This window comes from Phalacrocorax aristotelis, chromosome 1 (assembly GCF_949628215.1).
Source record: "Phalacrocorax aristotelis chromosome 1, bGulAri2.1, whole genome shotgun sequence".
Taxonomy (NCBI): domain Eukaryota; kingdom Metazoa; phylum Chordata; class Aves; order Suliformes; family Phalacrocoracidae; genus Phalacrocorax; species Phalacrocorax aristotelis.
The window spans coordinates 166,060,220-166,079,258 of NC_134276.1; the positions used below are offsets into that span (position 1 = coordinate 166,060,220).

Below are 19,039 nucleotides of genomic sequence, written 5' to 3' on the forward strand. Positions count from 1 at the left end.
TTACTGTTTCTGAACAGGTCAATCACTTGTTGCATCTTTGAAGTCTGTCTTTAGTCTGTCTGCCATTCACTTAATGGCAGCTAAATCTTTAATCCTGTATGACTGTAGTCTGTCTTACCTTTTCTCTCCTGTCATACCTGGATCAAGAAGCACTGCTACGAAGAACTCTTCTGAATGTCATTGTGCTTAATGTTACTGGTATGTAGAGTTGTTTTTTAATCCAGGGAGTCTGTCTTTTTCTCATGTAGGACTTGCTGCCATCTAAGTAGATCTAAGCATGTTGGCACTTTGGACTTAACTAATGATGTGCTGCCACAGGGAAGGGTATAGCAGTGCTCCTGAACTTAGTATTTGCAGGTGATATTTTGGTCCTGAGATGCTTACATTTCTTCTGGCTACAGGAAAGAACATACGAGAAAGGAAATTGTTATGCTGCCAGCAGCATGCTATTTGCTGTGACTTTTTTTCCTTATTTAAAGGTGGGAGGGATTGAGATTCCCTGCCCCCCCCCCCCCGCCCCCCCCAGCTCAAACCAGTTATTGAAAATTAACTTTGATTTGTGGTGCTACACCAGATGAGAGGAACTTGCTTGTAAGAGTATGCACTGGTGATCCCAATGCTTTGTTTCTGTGCCAGATTTGACAAAGAATTAGTTCTGTTCCTCTTCTATTTAAACACAAAGTCTTAAGGTTTGAAGTGGTACAGTGAGCAGAATGATAGTAGACCTCGTTCTCTGTGTTACTTAGAGTCATGGGAAGCCAATATCTTCCTCAGAAACTCAATTGAAAAGACTGTTTTTCTTGCTTCAGAAATTGTATAGAGTCCTCAGTGATCTAATAACATGGTTCAGCCAGGTGAAACAGGAAAAAAACAGTTATCTTTCAGTTCCATTTCTGGTGTTTTATTATTGATACAGTTGCCAGTGCTTGGCAGGCCATGCTTCCCCTTTTCAGAGGTGGTTGTTTTGAACTATATATCTTTTTAAGGAGTTCTAGTTCATAAGCAAAACACATATTATGCTTTAATAGTCTGTCATGATTAGAAGATACATGTAGGATCAAATCACTGAAGGAATTTTATTTAAATAGCAGGGGAGGCATATGGTAGAGCCAGGTGGAAGAAATTGTATATTCAGTAGATGTGCAAAACAGCTGAGAATCCTGTGTCCAAATGCAATCCAGACTTCTGTTATTTCTCTATTAAATCCAGAGGTTGGAGTTTCTGTTGATGAACTTGACAAGGCATCTGGTATTCCCTCCAAACCTTTGTGGAGTTTCATGTGGTCTGCAGCTTTCATTATACAAACTGTAAGCTTGTGCTTTCAGAGAAGTGTTTTCCCCGTCTTCTCTGTTGTTTTTTTTTCTAGTTTAACTTCTTGGCCATCTTCTCTGCAAGCATGGTGGAGGGCTCCATTCAGAGCTCCAAGCCTGTTTTCTCACAAACAAAACTTTAGAAAATAAATATTTTGGGCAAGGAAAAAAAATGCATCTTCTGTGTAGATTTTTAATTGTTTTAGAGAGAACTGTTGTGGTCCTGACAAAATACAATGATTATAACTTATTACTCAATCTATGATTCTTACTCCTGTGCTGTTATCGCGCAGTCTTTTAGACTTTTCACTAAACTCTTCGTCTGCACTCTGTAAATTAAAGTTGAAACATCTATCTGCACAGTAATATTTCGTGCGTGCGCATGTGTGTATATATGTACCCAAGGGAGCTATGTCAGGCTTGTGACATTGATAACTTCGTATTTCTGAATTCTTGCATTTAAAGTGTAAAATATTTTATAGCGTTAATCTACCTTATGGAGCTGAACATTAAAACTGAATTGAAATTCATGCTATCAGAGTAATTCAAACCTCAAATCGCATGTTTTGAGAAAGGAAGGGTAGTTAGTGAAATTGAAACTAGATCCACGGAAACATGTTTTTTTAAGAATATCTCGTGGTACTAGCAAACCAAGTATGTGTTGCCTCAGTAACAGTGATGTCTTACTGCCACAGTAAAGCAGTGTAACAGAAAGCTTTGGTGAACTCAACCGTGTCCTTCATTTCAGTTCCTCTTGCTGCACCCTTTTATTTTTCTCTGTTCTGCTGTATTCGCTTCTTGTACCAAGTAGTGGGTATTAATGCTCGGTCTGCTCCCTAGAAAAGGAACATCAGTCAGGAGTTAACGGGATGTTGTGCAGGGAAATGGCCCTATTGTTGAGGCCTCTGCTCCCAGTTTGACCCAGTTTTTAAGGAGTGTAATTAACTCGTTCTAAGAAATGAACACCAAATGGCAAGCTGGGGGGGGAGCTGTTTTGCCTGTGCCAAGTCAGAGAAGAATGTGTGCATATCATGAAGTTGGTGAAATTGTTAGTTCTGAGTAGTTACATGAAAAGCACATAGAGAATTTTAAAATGGTTTTCCCTGATCAAAGATTTCTAACCATGAAACACCAAGGCGTGAGTAAAGGTTTCTAATTATTACATATTCAGAATTACATGATTCTACCCTAACTTTATGGGAAGTACCTCTCTGCTTTACATAAAAACTTGTTTCATAAATATGATAACCTAATAAGATCTCAAAGTTCATGCAATTAAGCATTGTAGGTTATGGTACTAAGAGACACAGTAGTTCTTTAGATATAGAGATAACTTGCCAACCTCCAAAGCTGTGCTACCTCATCCTTAGATTTTGCCTGGCAATAAGTATTAGAAAACATCTCCAACACCGGAATATTTAGAGTATTATTAACATTTAATTTAATAATAAAAATAAAAGTTAATTGTATTAAAATATTGCACAGATAAAATCTGCATTTTAAGAATTTTGTCAGTGATGATTATAGCAACTCATGGCAAGTTCACTAGAACCTGCATTAGACACGCATCAGTGTGTCTGGGGTACATCTTCTTCCTGAGTCTCTGCTGACTGAGCGCAAAGCACACCAGAAAGAAAAGCCAAAGCACTCTGGCTCAGTGGGGCATGTCCTGGTTTGATGTACCATGGGACGCTAGAACAATAGCATTTGGAGAGTTGTGGTTGCCCTAATGCTTTTTGTAATTTGTAATTCAAAATGCTGCTTTTCTTGTTGTTTGGCTCTTCTTTTAATTTTATGCATGAAGATCTGAATTCTTGTAAATTCTGACTAATGGGTACGATCACATTGTGTTTTGCAGGGCTGGCTGCCCAAAGAGGCCGGCTTCTAATTGTTTATTTTTCAAGTTAGAAGCTGTTGTATAAAACTAAAAGGTTTTCCTCTTATATCAACTAGTATAAAATGGTTCTCAGGAGCTGAAAATACCCAACAGACAAACAAAAGTGTATTCTGTGGAAAAACTGAGTTTAGAAGGAGCAGGAAACTGGTACAGAAGCGTAAAGTGTTGGCATTCTCAGTGGAAAACTGGCTCTGGACAAAGCAGAGAGACAAAGCAGATGTGGTTGGTGTATATTATGAAGTTACTATGGGTTTGGGGGAAACATTAGTCTCTTCAGCATCCACTCATCAGTCTCATTCCAGCTGTGAAAGTCAAATGAAGAGATCTGCTGCTAGAGGTGGCTACACCTGAAATACCTTCTCACAACTGACATGTTAAGAGTTTCTTTCTGTGACTCTTGAAATAAAGGGTGTAGTCTTAGGGGTAGAGATCCTCTTATGTTGGTCTGTGCTGAATGAAGCAGCACTCGAGTATTTTTCCTATTGCTGACTGCCACACTTAGAAACTGTTAAGAGGAAAAGCTTGCCAGCCTTTTTCACCTTCTTCCACCATCTCCCCCGAGTATCTGACTTAATAAGGATCTCATAGTTTGGTTAGAAATTGGTCTTGAATGGGAAGTTGATGTTGGAGTTGCACCTTCTGGGGCGTTGCTTCAGGGCAATGTTCCATCGTTGTGGACCCTTTGCCCTCTGTTCACAGAATATCAGCGCAGGGAGGTTTCGATGGGAAAAGTCACAAAGCATAATGCAAACAGTAGTATTTTCTACTACTTAATCTTACAAAATTACCCCCAATTCATGAGCAGAAACAATTTTCCATGGCAGAATGCAAGTGTGGTTAAGTATAGCCTGTTCTTCAGTTTGTGGTAGATATAATGCTACAGCTGTTGATTTGAGGGTAAAGTACCCATGATTTTTGTCATGTTATCTCACAAGGATGTGAACCATTTGACACAGTCACGTACATTGTTCTGTTGTGTCAGCAAATCATAGTGCCTTTGAAGTATAATGAAATTTATTGCATGTGGACTCTTTTAAATAGTTACATTTAAACCTTTATTTTACAAGGCTTTAGACCTTGTATATCAGAGTGACCTTTCAGGTTTTCATCCGTTATACACGCCATGGTTCTATGTGTGTGCAAATATGCATTATGTATATTTCTAGTTTATGTTATTACATTCTATTATTAAACCTAATTAATATTGCAAATATTTTCATTTCAAGATTTTAACTGTAAATATTTATAGAAAGGTACTATTTATAAAGAGTAGCTTTTTGATACTCCTCCTGAATGAATTCTAAGCCACTCCTGCTTCCTCTGAGAATGACAGTGTAAGATGTAGAGGTTTTAGATTTTTTTTTTCCTTTTGAAAAACTAAAAGTGAAATAGATTCACTTCTACCTTATATAGTTTAAAGTAAATAGTTGTGTACTTTGAATCAAGGATTTGTTGTTCTGGGTGATGGACAAATTAGAAGATACCTCCCAATATATTTAATTTTGTTTATGTATTTTTTAAATGGAGTTAATGAGACACAAAAAATGTAGAGGGACAAAGCAATTCCATGGTAGCATTTCTTTTCAGGATGAAATTATACCTAAGAACTAAAGATTATTTCCTTACCCCCAAACCACTGCTTTAAGTTAAATTGTCAGCAGTATGTGGGACAGCTCTGATTGCTTTATATGCATTTACTTAAGGTGCATATTTGTTTCTAGGTTCACCAAAAATCTGTCACCTGACAAGATCAACTTGAGCACATTAAAGGGGGAAGGTCAGCTGACCAATTTAGAGCTGGATCAAGAGGTGCTTCAGAACATGCTGGATCTTCCAACATGGCTTGCTATAAACAAGGTCTTTTGCAATAAAGCATCCATTAGGGTGAGTATTTTATTGTGCTGGAACAGCCAGAATGGTAATTAGCCAGACTTTTTTATTATTATTTTTTTATTTTCTTCTGTCTCTGTAAACTTTCAAGCAACTTTGTATTAGTAGAAAATTGTGCCGAGTGCTTGATAACATTTTGGAGAAAGCAAAGATGCTACCAGCAACAATTTCTTAATTTTTGTTTCTCATGTGATGACATGAAGTATGTATGGAAATGGTTGAAAATAAGCAGTGTTTTTAAATTTTTTTTTCTTTCTGAGTAGAATTTATTCCTGCATGTGGTGAAATAGGGGTAGAGATAAAAGTTTGTATTTGCCTATGGTCATTAGTCTACTATATTTATTATTCTCTTTTTTAATGTGTTATTTCTTCTCTGTACGCCTCTCTTTCTGTTGCTTTCTGCCTTGTTCCTTTCCTATTTCCAAAAATATCTTTCTGAGGGACTCTGGTCTCTGTGGGAAATGTGGAAACATTCTAAATCTAGTAGACATTGCTTTTTTTGTCCTTGTGGCTGCTAAGAATTGAAGCAATGTATATAATCTCTCCTAGATTATACTAATGAGAGGAAGAAATGAAGCTATGGCTTATTTTTGACAGAAATTATGATCTGATCAAACTTTGGCACCTCTTTAGTCTTCTGTGGTTTTCTTTTTTTTCTTTTTTTCCTCCCCTCAATGAGAGAGTGTTCTGATTTTTCTGAATGCAGTGAACTTGATGCTTTGTTGCAAGCATCCAATTAGTTGTAGGCCAACAGAGAAAATGTGGATTTTCTTTCCTTTTAAAGGAAAGAATGTGGAAGACAGTGTTGCTTTTTCTAATGCTTGACAACTCAGTATTAAAGAGACAGATACTATTTTCTTCCTGTTTTCTGTTCAGTGATAAGTAGATTTTGAAGTCCTGTTTTAAAGACCTCAAATTTATGTGTGTGCATAAATTTACTATGCAGTAATTTCAGATAAACTTGATATTTTGAAAGTAATATTATTCTCAGTTCTGAAGTTATAAATGTAATTTGTATACCTAAAATATATTCTAAACAAATGCATTATTTTACTGTATTTTTAATATTTACTTTGCTTTAGAATAATGTTTTCCCTTGCAGATACCATGGACAAAATTGAAAACACATCCCATCTCTTTGGTGAGTTCTGAGATCACCTCCTAAATATACTCTGTGTAGCAGAATTTTTCTCATATTTATATAGTTTTTTTGACTTGACTCTGGAAATAACAGAAACATTAATGGGTCTTTACTAAGTGTCCTCTGGGTAGTGGCAGATCAAGACAAAATGGCTTCACATTTTTGTGGGTAGGTTTGTTTTCTTAATTTACTGCCTTGGGTCACCATCACTGTAATGTTTGACTGTTAACTAATTTCTGTCTAATTTCTGTCTAGTTCTTCAGTCATTACGTCTTAGTTTAGGTTCACCTGAAGGGTAGTTATTTGTCCAACTAACCCTTTTACAAGTTCCTGCCTGTCTTTTGGAGCTATCTTTTCTAAGGACTTTTCTATTCTACATCTGTACTCTACCCAATAGTCTCAGTTATGGCAGGTCTGATACATGTAACATTTACAGGGTTTCTGTAATGGCTTATGATTCAGCCTGGATATAAATAGGATGTAGAATGTGTAAATAGGACTGAACGACAATTAGAAGTAATTCTAATTCTTGCATTTGTTTTAATTTGGTTATTTATTTTTCAGTGTACTAAGAAATGCATAGCACCGGAGGTGATTTGCTTGATGATGGCTAAACTTAGTTGTCTTTACTTAGGCATGAATATTTCTTTAACTGTCGTGCTTCCCAGTCTTGCAGTGAATTCCTGAATGTGCTTGTAATTCCTTAGTTCTGAATCAGACTTGGGAAGGACATGTTGTTTTAAATACTTGATGCATTTGCTAGTGACCCAGTTGTAATGTACTAATGCCTGTACTGCTTCTTTCTGACACACAGAGCTTAAAGGGTGGTAATGCTGAGGTGGGATGATTCAACCTCTTGACTGCAAGATGCAATTTGCCAAATTAGGAAATCTGTTTAAGCCATGCTGTTCTTAAAGATTACATACTTTGACCTACGGTAGCAAGGCCTGATTGTTTGCCTTGCTCCAAAGATTACATTTGCAATCTTTGAGGCTAAGAAAACTTTCATTTCAAGGTCACTTTTTTACATAAAGCTTTCCTTGAACAAGTGCATTGAATTGATAACAAAAGTTCTCTCTTCATCAGTAGACTGTACAACAGCCTTTTTGACTTCTAAAGGAAGGTGAACTCGATGGCCAAAATGGCCAACTTCAGCCCTTTATTACGTGACTGAATTTCCACTGTTTTGGCGGAGATATTTTTGCTACTGAGAGTTCAATCAAATTGGAATAGCATCCTCTGTTTGCATAATTTAGGAGGTAACTAGAACCCGCTTGTCTAGCCAAAGGTACTTTCACTGAGCTGAACTACCTTTGTGAAAATCCGTCTGTTAACACAGTGGCAAATAGTAAGCTATCTTTGCTCATAACCAATTTCTGTTTCTATATGATAAACAATATAATTTTGAGGAGTGCTTTGAGCACCCTGGGATGCTGTGCAGCAGGTTTTCCTCTATCAAAGTACAGTAGTTGCCAGTGAGAAAAGAATAGACAGATAACTATATCCAGGTGTCTCTGTTAACTCCTATTTATAGTACACAAACTCTTAAATCGCTACCCTACTGTTCTTTGCACTGGTCATGTAGTGAAGGAAATTATTCCAAAGGTCTTAATTTAAGAAACCTTAAAAGAGTGGTCAAACATCCAAAAATGTTAGGATAACCAGGAGAACTCTTGGCCTCCCCTCACTCCCCATTCTCAAATGAAGGGATTAGTTTTTTTCTTTGGTTTTTTTTTTCCTCTGTTGTTGTTTTGCAAGGCAAGTTATTCATTGAGACAGCTGAGAAAATAATTTAAAAATGTCCAAATTTACTCTTAACAGCTAATGTTTCCCTTTAAGCATCACAATGCAGTGAAATGTGAATAAATCCAGAGTAGAGAGTTTATGAATTTCTAGGTAGTAGTCAGGACATTTAATGGATAAGAGTAGCACAGAAGAATGTTTGTGGAGCAAGTGGAACAGGGAGAGAGGCCCAGTTAACACAATATGATAACAAAGTCCAGTATTTAGGGCAGGTTGAATCATAAAAAATCCAAAATTGAGGACAAAGCTTTTTAGTGTGGTTTGTCTGACCTAAGAGAGGGTAAATGGAGGAATTCAGAACGGGTGGTGTAAAATCAGAACTAGACAGGGAAATAATATTAGCTGTTGTGTTTTGAATGAGCTTCCAATGGCGCAAGATTTCAGAATTATAAGCCTTAAATTAAGAGCCTTCCTGGGCTATATAATAAATTTAGGTCAGAGACCTTGTAATTTAAGTTAGGAGATTATTGGATTTATTCAGTTGCTGGGAATAAGGTTTTGCATTTGGTTTGTTCCCGTTCTGTTCACCCCCCTGTTAGTACGCATTATTTATAATATGTTATAGTTCTGTTATGTAAATGTAGCCTTCAGTTAAAATAGGATTTAGGTGTCTCATTCTCTTAATTCACAGCTGTTTTTGTAAGGGTCCCACCTCAAGTACAAAGAATACAATAATAGCATATAACTTTAGTATACTATGTTGAAAATTATGCAAGAATATATCTTTTTAGGAATCACTTGTTTTACAAGATTGATTGTGTGTGTACAAGAATCTTCAGAGTGTATACACATTCATATGTGTGTATTATATACATTCAGATTTTGTTTTAAGGATGCAGCACAAAACTTCATCTACTATCATAAATTTTAGTGGACTAGTTTCAAATATTTTCCATTAAAATTTTCTGAAATTACTGCACCATTTAGAAAACTCAGGAGGTATTAAGGATTTCACTGAAAGAAGAACCATATAGGAAAAAACCCGAGAGGAGTACACATTAAATCATTCCCTTTTCGAAATTCCAATTTTTGAAAATGTGTGTGATGAATAAATAATACTCAGGGATCAAGAATTCTATAATCCAATATTTGTCTGGGAAGGTCTGTTAGAATTCACAAAATTTAAAAATGTATTTGAACAAATTAAAAGGAGATACAAAAGTTTATGGGAAAATTGACATGGTAAGAAATGCTTTATGTATACTTCAGAAAAAGTTTTCAAGTGATTTTTTCTTGATTTTTTTTTTTGTTGTTCTTTCTATGTCATCTGTTTACTGTGTTACCTCTTAGGTCTGCAATTTTTTGTTTTGTTTTGTTTTTCAAGTCCTTAGATAAAGTTGTAATGGAAATGAGCACATGTGAAGAACCACGTGCCCCTAATGGACCCTCTCCTATAGCAACTGCATCCGGACAGAGGTCAGTGATGATACTTACATGTAATTGATCCAAAAAAGTTTAAATTGTTCATTCTGAACTACTATAAATCAGTTAAAGCCTCTGCAAATTTCCAGAAGTATATAGGGTTGCAGCTTGTCATTTCCATCTCTTCAAAATTTTATCTCATTATTTGTGGGTAGAGTTACGTGTGTGTGTGTATATATATATATAGTGGTAATGGACCTATCCAGACCCAAGCATGGAAAGAAGATCTGAACCATGTATGCAGCTTCCTAGGCATGTTTCATACATGTAAAACTACTGCATCAAAAATTTACCAAGTTTAATTGATACTAAGTTTTTTGAAAATTAAAGACATCTCGACTTCAACCTATTGGGAAAATATAATGTTGGGATGGGTTTTTAAAATTTTTATTTTTCCTTTGTTTCGTCTAAAAAAGACCAACCAATATTAAGGGCTGTTCGCTACTGTGGTTTTTAAAGTTTGATTTCCTTTATTGTATCAGCCAAATCTTACTGAAAGATTTAATGCACACTATATAGCCTAAAAGTCAAGTTATTTGGTGGCACCATATAGCTTTACATCAGTGGTTTCCACCCCCCATACTCCCTCAGTCATTTCCTTTTTATGGACCCAAACCATTTTTCAGTGAGCATAGGGATCTATATACAGAGAAACGAATTTGATGATACAGTTGCTTTTCTTATTTTAACTTCTGCGTAATATGTAGAAGGAGTCCATGGGCCTCTATGTCTCGGAGGGTGCAGCTTGAAAATCATTGCCATAGAGATTCTGTGTAGGATGACAGTTATGAACAGGAAAAGGAATGACAAACCGCATAAAATGTACTTTTAAAGCAAGCAGGAAAAAAAAACCCAAGGGCAAAAAATTTTAGATGCTAAAAGAATATTAAAAATACAGCTTTTCATTCACTAATCTAAAACATTCAGAACGCATAAGATTTTTATTAAAAACTTAATTGCAACTGCTTTATATTTTCAATACTGGAATGCATGTTGATTTGGTGTAGAGATGTAACCACCATTTAGGCTGCCTTACTTTTATAGAATGAAAAAACCCCAATACTTTACACTATTTTGCATATATAAAAGATACTAGTTTTAATGAGCAGAATAACTTAGTTTATAGAGTATAAACAGTAACCAGATTGGAATTGTCAAATAATTCATTTGGCATGAATTACTCCATATGTATACAAAAAGAAGAGTAAGATTTCTGCATAATGCTGTAGGCTGCTATTCTTATAATTTATTTTTAATAAATTTTTTTATATATAGGTATAAAATAGTTATAATGGAAAAATTGTATTAATTGTTAAGCTCCATGGAGATTGATCTTGGTCCAAAATATGTTCTTTAATGACTATTTTGATATTAGGATCACAGGGTGGAAATCATTGTAAACTAGATCAAGTATATTTAAGAAAAACTCATAACTGGAGAACACATTAGGAACTTGTTTTGTTTTGCTTCATGTTGTATTTCAGTTGTTTATTAAGTTTAATTTTGTGCCCTTTCATTAGGTGTGTATTTAATAACTTGACATTTCACTTTTTAGTGAATATGGCTTTGCTGAAAAAGTGGTAGAAGGCATTTCAGTTTCTGTGAACTCCATTATAATAAGGATTGGCGCAAAAGCTTTTAATGCTTCATTTGAACTTTCCCAGCTGAGAATATATAGTGTAAATGCAAACTGGGAACATGCTGACCTCAGATTTACCAGAATACAAGAAGCTCAACGTGGAGAGGTAAATACTATCTCTTGGTAACTTTTTTCCCATGTTTTTATGGTGAAGGAGGAAGAAGTTGAATTGCAACGTTTTACAGTTTAGGAAACGTCCTTACTGGGAACTGGGGCATTCTGTGCTCAGTAATTTCAGCTGTCCTCTAGGAACACAAGGATGTAAAACTGGTGGATGTCAGCCAGATCAAATGTCATGTCTCTAGCAGTGGCCAAAGGGGATGCTTAGCGAAGAGTGAAGACAAGGGCAAGCATATGTACTGTTCCCCTTTTATGTTCTTCAGGCTTGTGACCACTCTAAAATGCAAACTAGAACAGGTTTGAAGAGTACTGAAGGAGTAAAGAATGATATATTAAATAAGGAAGGATTAGTCAATTTGCTATTTTTAATAATTATTTTTTATTATTTTTAAAGCTTTGGTTATTTGCTTGTGCTTGCCTAATAAGCTCTTTTTTTTCTTTAAGGCGTTTTAACTGAATTTTAATGAGTTCCAATGCAAGAAATAAATATTTTTCTTGGAATAACTAAATCATATGTACAAGAAAAGTAATAGCAGTGAAGTGCATTCTTTTCTACTGTCTGGGAGAACTTAACATGGAAGTCCTAGATTAGTGTACACTATTCTTCTGCTTTCTCCCAAATGACCAAAGTAAAATATATACTGAGTGCAAGGCTGTTTGTAAATACTATGTATTGTATTGAGAAAGACTTATTTTAGCATGCATCTGTCCTTGGATGAATAGGTGTTTCAAAGTTTGCCCATGTTTGCCCATTTAGAGACGATTATCCAGAACAGAGTTTACTCAGAGTTAAGGAGTCTGGTAGTTCCTTTTTATGTAGGGAGAGAAACCCCAAGAGACTGTTAGTTTAAAATACCATAAAAATAATTTGAAAACTATATTTTTCTGACAGTTTGTCTTTCTTGCAGCTTACCTGTATGCTAATGTTCATGTGTTAATGAAGTCTAAAGAGGAGGAATTAAAGTTTGACTAGAGGGAATTTTTTATTGCCTTATTTTTTCATTTTGTGCTTTCTACGAAGAGCTTGATTCTGAGTAGTCGCCCCATGCACAGCAGAGCTTTCCTTGGGGAGCGTTCCTTTTTGTGCAATGAATACTGGAAACGGGAGCGAATGATTTGTTACCAGTAAATGGCATGAAATGGTGAAAAAACAAAACTTATACTGTACTATAAAGATAACCCGTGCTAAACTACATTTTAAGGGAGTTAGCTAGAGTGCAAAGCTAAAAGCTTAACTTCTAATGTAGTAAGAAATCTCCTTAGATTTTTTTTATTTTTAGAAGCTTCCATTCACGCTGCAACTCATGGATGAGGAGGGTAGGTACTCTCCTTTTCTGCAAATAGTAATTTTCAGGCTTCTTTGCACTGTGCCTTTCCATCTTGCTCACTTTATTTTACCTCCTTCCCAAACACATTGGGTATGTTTTACTGAAGTGTCTGCTTATCTTTGTAGGATGTAGGCTGTATAGTTTTCAAATTGACAAGAGGAGAATGACAGCTGAAAAATAAGACACACACAAAACAAACTCTTCCCACTTTCACTTTTCCCATGGCTGATCTTTTTTTCCCTCAGAGAGTAATGTAGGAGACTTTTAGGGAAACTAGAATTAACAATTTTTCCTCTTGATGTGCTTTTCGTTTGATGTCCTCCATGATGTTGCTGCTGGACAATCACTTACTTTTCCCGTATTTGATTTTCAATATCCAGCTGACCTTGCTGCTGTTGTACCATTCTAACATTTGCCTGCTGTGTTGTCTGGAAATCCATGTAATGGATTCAAAGCTTGTGGGGTCTATATGGCATACAATGTGCTCAATGTTTAACTTTCTCTTTTAATTGAAATAAAACGCTCCAAAAACCCCTTCCATCCTGTAGCTTTGCTTCACTCCCCCCTCTTTTCCTATATACTAGGGTTCAGCATTTTGAAACTAAACTACACAACCTTCTTTGTCCACTACCAAAAGGAACCTAGTATGCAGTAATTATGACCTTTATTTTCTTCTGAATATTTTAAATGCTGCTCGCGACATCTGTCTGCTTGGAACTAGCTTAATATTTCTGTGATGTTCTGGAGGTAGAGAGAAGGATCAGGGCTTTACTTCCTGACACCTCTAAGTGGAATAACAGGTGACTTGTTCTGTTATATGGCTCTGCATGAAGGATAAATGTGAAAGTATGTGTGTGTATATATGTGCAGATATATAATACACATGCACGTGCTTAGGCACAAGTAAACTGTCATATTGCATGATGGTGTTTTTCTCTCTTTCCCTCTCTTTAAAGGTTTTGACTTTTAAAGAAATCAACTGGCAGATGATCAGAATAGAAGCGGATGCAATACAGAGTTCTAAGCATGAAATCATGAGTGCTCCGGTTCGACTGATTACTAACCAATCAAAAATTAGGGTCACGCTTAAAAGAAGGGTAAACTTGAAAAGTTTGAAATCTTGTATTGTTTTATGAATTTAGTTTTAACTCATTCTCGTAATGCATCCATGCACATAGCAAGGGTTTTAAATTTAGGCCATATGAAATGTAGAATTCCCTGAACTAAATTTTTAATAACATATAATCAGTAAGACTCTAGAGTTTAGAAGAAATATTACAAGCAGAATTTGAAGATGAAGACCTTGCGCAGGTCCTACTAACGAAGTCATTTGATCTGAAGAGCTTTGTTTATGATGATGCATGTTGTCTTACCTCTCTAGATTCAGGCAATATTTACATTACTTTCATTTAGAGGAATGCATCAGTTGAATATCCAGTGCATGCCAAACAAATAAAATGTGAGGCATAAATATACTATATCTTAGGTACTTTTTAGTTAGAGGAATACAATTTAAAATAAAAATGTTATTTACATGGATGAAATTTGCTTTTTGGGAAGTGTGGTTCTGCATTCAACTTTTTTCTTGTATTTGAGGTAAGAAACGTAGGTATTTAATGGACCCATTTGACTTGTTTAAATTTTTTATTTTACAGTTAAAGGATTGTAATGTAGTCGCATCAAAACTGGTTCTGATTCTGGATGATTTGCTGTGGGTTTTGACTGACTCCCAGTTGAAAGCCATGGTGCAGTATGCCAAATCTCTTAGTGAAGCCATAGAGAAATCAACAGAACAGAGAAAAAGCTTGGCTTCTGAAACAGCACAGGTATGATAATTGATTGTCTCACTATATCATTATCAGGTGTTATAAAACACAACACTGTGGCTAGCTGTGTTTATTTTAGAGAATGTTCTGTTACTCATTTTCATTCAGCTGTATATCTTAAATTACACTGGGCATGAATTCCCTGGTACTGGCACAGGCTCACATTTGACCCTATTGTGATGTAGTTTGGGGAACTAAACTATCATAAGTAAGCCCAACAAAACAGTAATACTTTTCTGCTAGTTTAGTTCCCTGAACAGCTTGCAACAAAAGTTAGAAAAATACCAGTGCTGGAAGTGACGGGTGTAGAGAAGTGTGGGGAAGGGGAGAATGGGGGATGCAATGGCATTGCCTCTTTGTGACATGCAGCCATTAGCTCAACTTAGCTGTATTCTGAAACAGCGCACTTTAATCTCAGTAACGATCCAAGGTGAATGCATGTGGTGCAGATTTTTCCTTATTTCAAAGGCCTGTTTTGAATAACTAAAAGCATACTTACACTTGAAAGGATGGATAAACTTTATAAACTAATATGACTAAATATTTTTTCAGAGCTCTGCTCCTGCACCCATCTCGCAGCAGGTGAAAGCCCACCAGACAACAGCAACGCCTGATCAAAATGATGCAATAGTAAAATTGTTTAATGATTTTGATGTTAAGGAAACTTCTCATCACTTAGTAATTTCCCATTTGGACCTACATATATGTGATGATATCCATTCTAAAGAAAAAGGTAACTTTTCTTTCGAGTAACATGCCTGTGAACAATAATCATCTTTAGAAGACGTTTTGAGGAATACAATAATGTTAATCAGGAGTCTTTATTTTAGAGGTGTATTCAAAATTGTCGTCAGTGTCTGTAGACACATGTAAAATTAGATGCCTCTATCAGGGCATTTTGTTATTAAATGTAATTATTTTAGAATAAATGCAATAAAAACTGCTAAGAGTAGCTTCAGTGCTTTTCCTGTCTTCTAGAAACTGATACTGTCCAGTCTGATTGCTACTGCTGTTTTTTTTCTTTTGTAAGTTAACGGGGTTATGAAGGGTGCAGTGGCAACGTTACTGTGGCTTGAAAGGGTCACTAAACAATCTGCTTCTGTAACACTCTTACAAAATACAGACTAATGAAAGAGCAGTCTCCATGTTACTGATTTAGAGAATTTGGTATGCTCTGCAGCACACAGAAAGAATGGAACATGTGTTCTGTGGCATTATAATTCTGTAATAATGTGTAATAATTCTTTTTTTTTTAAGAAAGGCAATTGCATATAGCCATGTTTCGAATCAGAAAAAAAATTACAAATGACACTTCTTTTATGCCTTTTAAGAATGATCGGAAGAGAATGACACATCAGTGTATATCCATGGGGCTGGCTAGTCACTGAAAAATTTAGAGGCACACAAGGTCTGCTGAAGAAAAGAGTATGAAAAACTTAGGTTTTAGCAAATATATTTCCTTGATTAGGAAAGGCACTTCCAGAGCAGCAGAGCATAAGGTTCACTGGCTAGAGACTTATTTCCGTACATGCAGTATATCTACTGCAGTTGGGGTTTTTTTTATTCTTGGTGAGATCTCTTTATTAGTCCTTTATTTTGGGCATGAAGTTTAAATTTAGCAGTGGAAAAATCAGAACAGAGGACTCGGAAGACCTCTTCACTGCAATAATATTTGTCAAATAAAATAAAATTATATTTACAGTATTCTTGAAAGTAAATGTTGACTTTGAATGACTGATGGTAATCATATAGTCAGTGTAAGAAGTTTATTTCAGAAAAACTGCAGTGATCTGTGTTCAGAGTTGTCTTTACTTTTTAATAGCATTTAAAACAATATTTTTAGTAGTGACCGAGTACAGAACACGGAATTCTACAAGCTGATCATTAGAAACCAGTGAAGACTACCTGAATGAAAATTTTGAGGGAGGTTGTAGGGGAGGAAGAAGTAGCTGTTTGGTGTTCAAAGGGATGCAGCAACATGAGAACTGGCGTGCTAAATGTGATGTCTGCAGAGCTGAGCATTGTTTTATTTTACAGACACAAATAGACGTGTTACAGGAGGGGCCATGCAGCTTTCCTTCAGCTATTTAACAGTGGACTATTATCCATTTCACAAAGCAGGTATGAAAGTGAGCATATTGTGAATTACCTGTGAATGTAACTCTCTTGCTTGGATACTTAAAAAAATCTCTGTGTGTATATGTAGAGGGCTTGAAGCATTCTTGTTCTAAGCATTTGAAATACACACCTTTTTATTTCCTTTTATGTGCAAAAATAAACAGAAGTAGCAACCTGGGAACCAATTTAATTTCTGTGAATGAGCTACTTTAGGCCAAGTGCGTTTCCTTTTCACTGTTCTGTTTGGTCAACAAAACAGCATTTACACATTTCTGACATGAAAAGAATTGTGTGTTGACAGAAGGAGGCAGTCTGGCAGACTGAGAATTCAGTAATTGGATATTTGCAAAAGTCAATCTGCTTGATTTTTTTCCCATATAGAAGTCTATCATTTTACATCCATTTCCAAGCAGTGGGTTTTTTTATTTTATTTTGCTAAACAAGAATTCCAGTGCGTACAGGTTCAATTGTATAGCCTTTTGTTAAGGAGTTGTTATTAAACAGATGTTAGCAATTTCTAAAGAAGTATTTCTTACAAATAATTTCTAGTAAATGTGTTTTTCAGAAATAAAAAAATTTAGAAAAGGCAAAATAAGTTTGCTGTTGAATTTGAGATCAGAGGCAATCTGGTACAGTGGAGGGGCTTTTAGTTGGTGGGGAGGTTGGCTGTGCTTTATGTGTTACTGACACAGATGAGTAATTTTCGAGCAATTATCCACATATGTTAAAGATGTGAATTAACAGTAGCTTGCCTTATATCCTTCTTGTTCACTCATGGTTGTAGATGGAATCCTGTAATGTCAATCTGTTTCATTCATAAGTAGCAAGTACAGTTTTGCACCTTAAAAAAATGTAATTTAGTGTGGGTCAAATAAACACACACAGCCAAAGAAAATAATATTCTTAAGAAAACCAGTATTCTTCCTTTGTTTATAGATTGGCCTAATATGGTTTGAAATTTGTGACATTGGATTTCTGTCCTATAAAAGTGACCTTCAATTATAGAGGTTTAACACACGCCTGTCTTTTGACCCACTATGTTTTTAATTTATTGTCACTTCTGATTCCACTATGTCTAAGTGAGGGTCTGATCTATTTATGATTCCTGTAAGCTGTCCTCAGGGAAAATGTAGCGAACCAGGGAAATAAATAGATTGTTTTGTTTGGAAGGATTCTTAGCCAGATTGAACCATGCACTGTAGGCTCTTGGGTGGGCGTGTTAGAAGCTCACTAAGAATGCTTTTAGGTAATGGCTACATGGGATGTAACTCCCACTACATGAAGCCAGAGATGGAAAAGATCATCCACAGAGCAAAGGTGGTGCCTCTAAAGGTAGTGTTCTCCTGCAGTCTTAAACATACTTGTACAGACACCATTTAAGTAACAGAAATCTAGGTCTCACTAGTAAGCTGTGACAAAAGACTGCGAACAGTGGTGCTGTTTGATCCAATAGGTGTATGTGTGGAAGGGGAGGGAACATGCCAGGTAGTTTCTTTCCACTTTAAGCGATTGTCATCTTCTCACTGCTTTAGAAGAGTGTGGCAACTCTACTGGCAAACTGTCGTCACGAGAGTCCCTTTACTCAAAGGAGCACATATTAATCTTGAAAGTTCAAAGGGAGATTTTAGCCACGTAGGTATCTTGCCTCTATCCACTGCTGTAACAGGCTGTCACCTGATATGCAGAGCATTCCTACCCTGAAGGTGAGGCTCTGCAATATTGCATGCTGAGGGACATTTATTAATACTCCATAACAATGAGCAGGAAGAAAACAGCTATATACTTCTGTGACTGTTACCAGACTGTTTTCTGGTTTTGTACCTCTCTGGCCTATGGAACATTTACAAGTACCCGTTTTGGTATAGTCTTCTTGGAAATAGTGATTAATGCTTCGGGAAAAAGCTCTCAACAATTAATTGTTTTGCAGATTGGGTTCTTGTGGGTTTTCTTTTGTTGTTTTTTTTTTTTTTTTTTGTAACACCTCACCCAGAAAGACTCCAAAGGGAGTCTGAGGCATAATTGCCGTAGGGTAAATTTCTAATCCACTGAAAATCAAGCCTTCCAACAGCAGCCTTTCATAGTACTTAAGAAAAAACAAAGCAGGTTGTGTGTCCATTGACTGTGATAACCCTGTCCTAAGACAGACTTATTGGATGTTGTAAGCCAGTCTGTGCAGCAATCGCTTTATTAGTCCTCCCAGACTGGCTCTCACAGAAGCTTTTATCGAGATCTGTGCAGCTGATGTGTTCCTGGATGATGATCAGAGAAAGCTGCTTCTTTGCCATCATGCAGGACATTTTGCAGCACAGGAAATTCTTGATGAAGCTGATATATTGAGACAATGTGAGAAACTGGAAAGCATTTTCTTCCTGGGAAGCCAGCAATAAATTCAGATAGTAGCAGCATCAGTGCCAGCTCCACTAAAATATTGTTTTCTTGTTACAATCTGGCCTGCTCTTCACTTTTCACAGATAAATGTGGCAATGATGTTTCCATAGATAGAACTGTAGAATAGTTGAGGATGGAAGGCATCTTTGGAGAGTGT

At 36.1% G+C, this 19,039-nt stretch overlaps 1 protein-coding gene across 2 annotated transcripts in view; it reads left to right on the forward strand.

Annotated features, from left to right (window-relative positions):
* BLTP3B (bridge-like lipid transfer protein family member 3B) overlaps nt 1-19,039 on the forward strand; it is a 59,383-nt gene that overhangs the window by 11,826 nt on the left and 28,518 nt on the right. For both annotated transcript variants that reach the window (XM_075080240.1, XM_075080245.1), the window contains 8 exons: nt 4,929-5,091; nt 6,200-6,238; nt 9,366-9,457; nt 11,019-11,208; nt 13,507-13,647; nt 14,206-14,376; nt 14,929-15,109; nt 16,414-16,497. In XM_075080240.1, the coding sequence (XP_074936341.1) occupies nt 4,929-5,091; nt 6,200-6,238; nt 9,366-9,457; nt 11,019-11,208; nt 13,507-13,647; nt 14,206-14,376; nt 14,929-15,109; nt 16,414-16,497 (1,061 nt within the window). The remainder of the gene's footprint in view (nt 1-4,928; nt 5,092-6,199; nt 6,239-9,365; nt 9,458-11,018; nt 11,209-13,506; nt 13,648-14,205; nt 14,377-14,928; nt 15,110-16,413; nt 16,498-19,039) is intronic.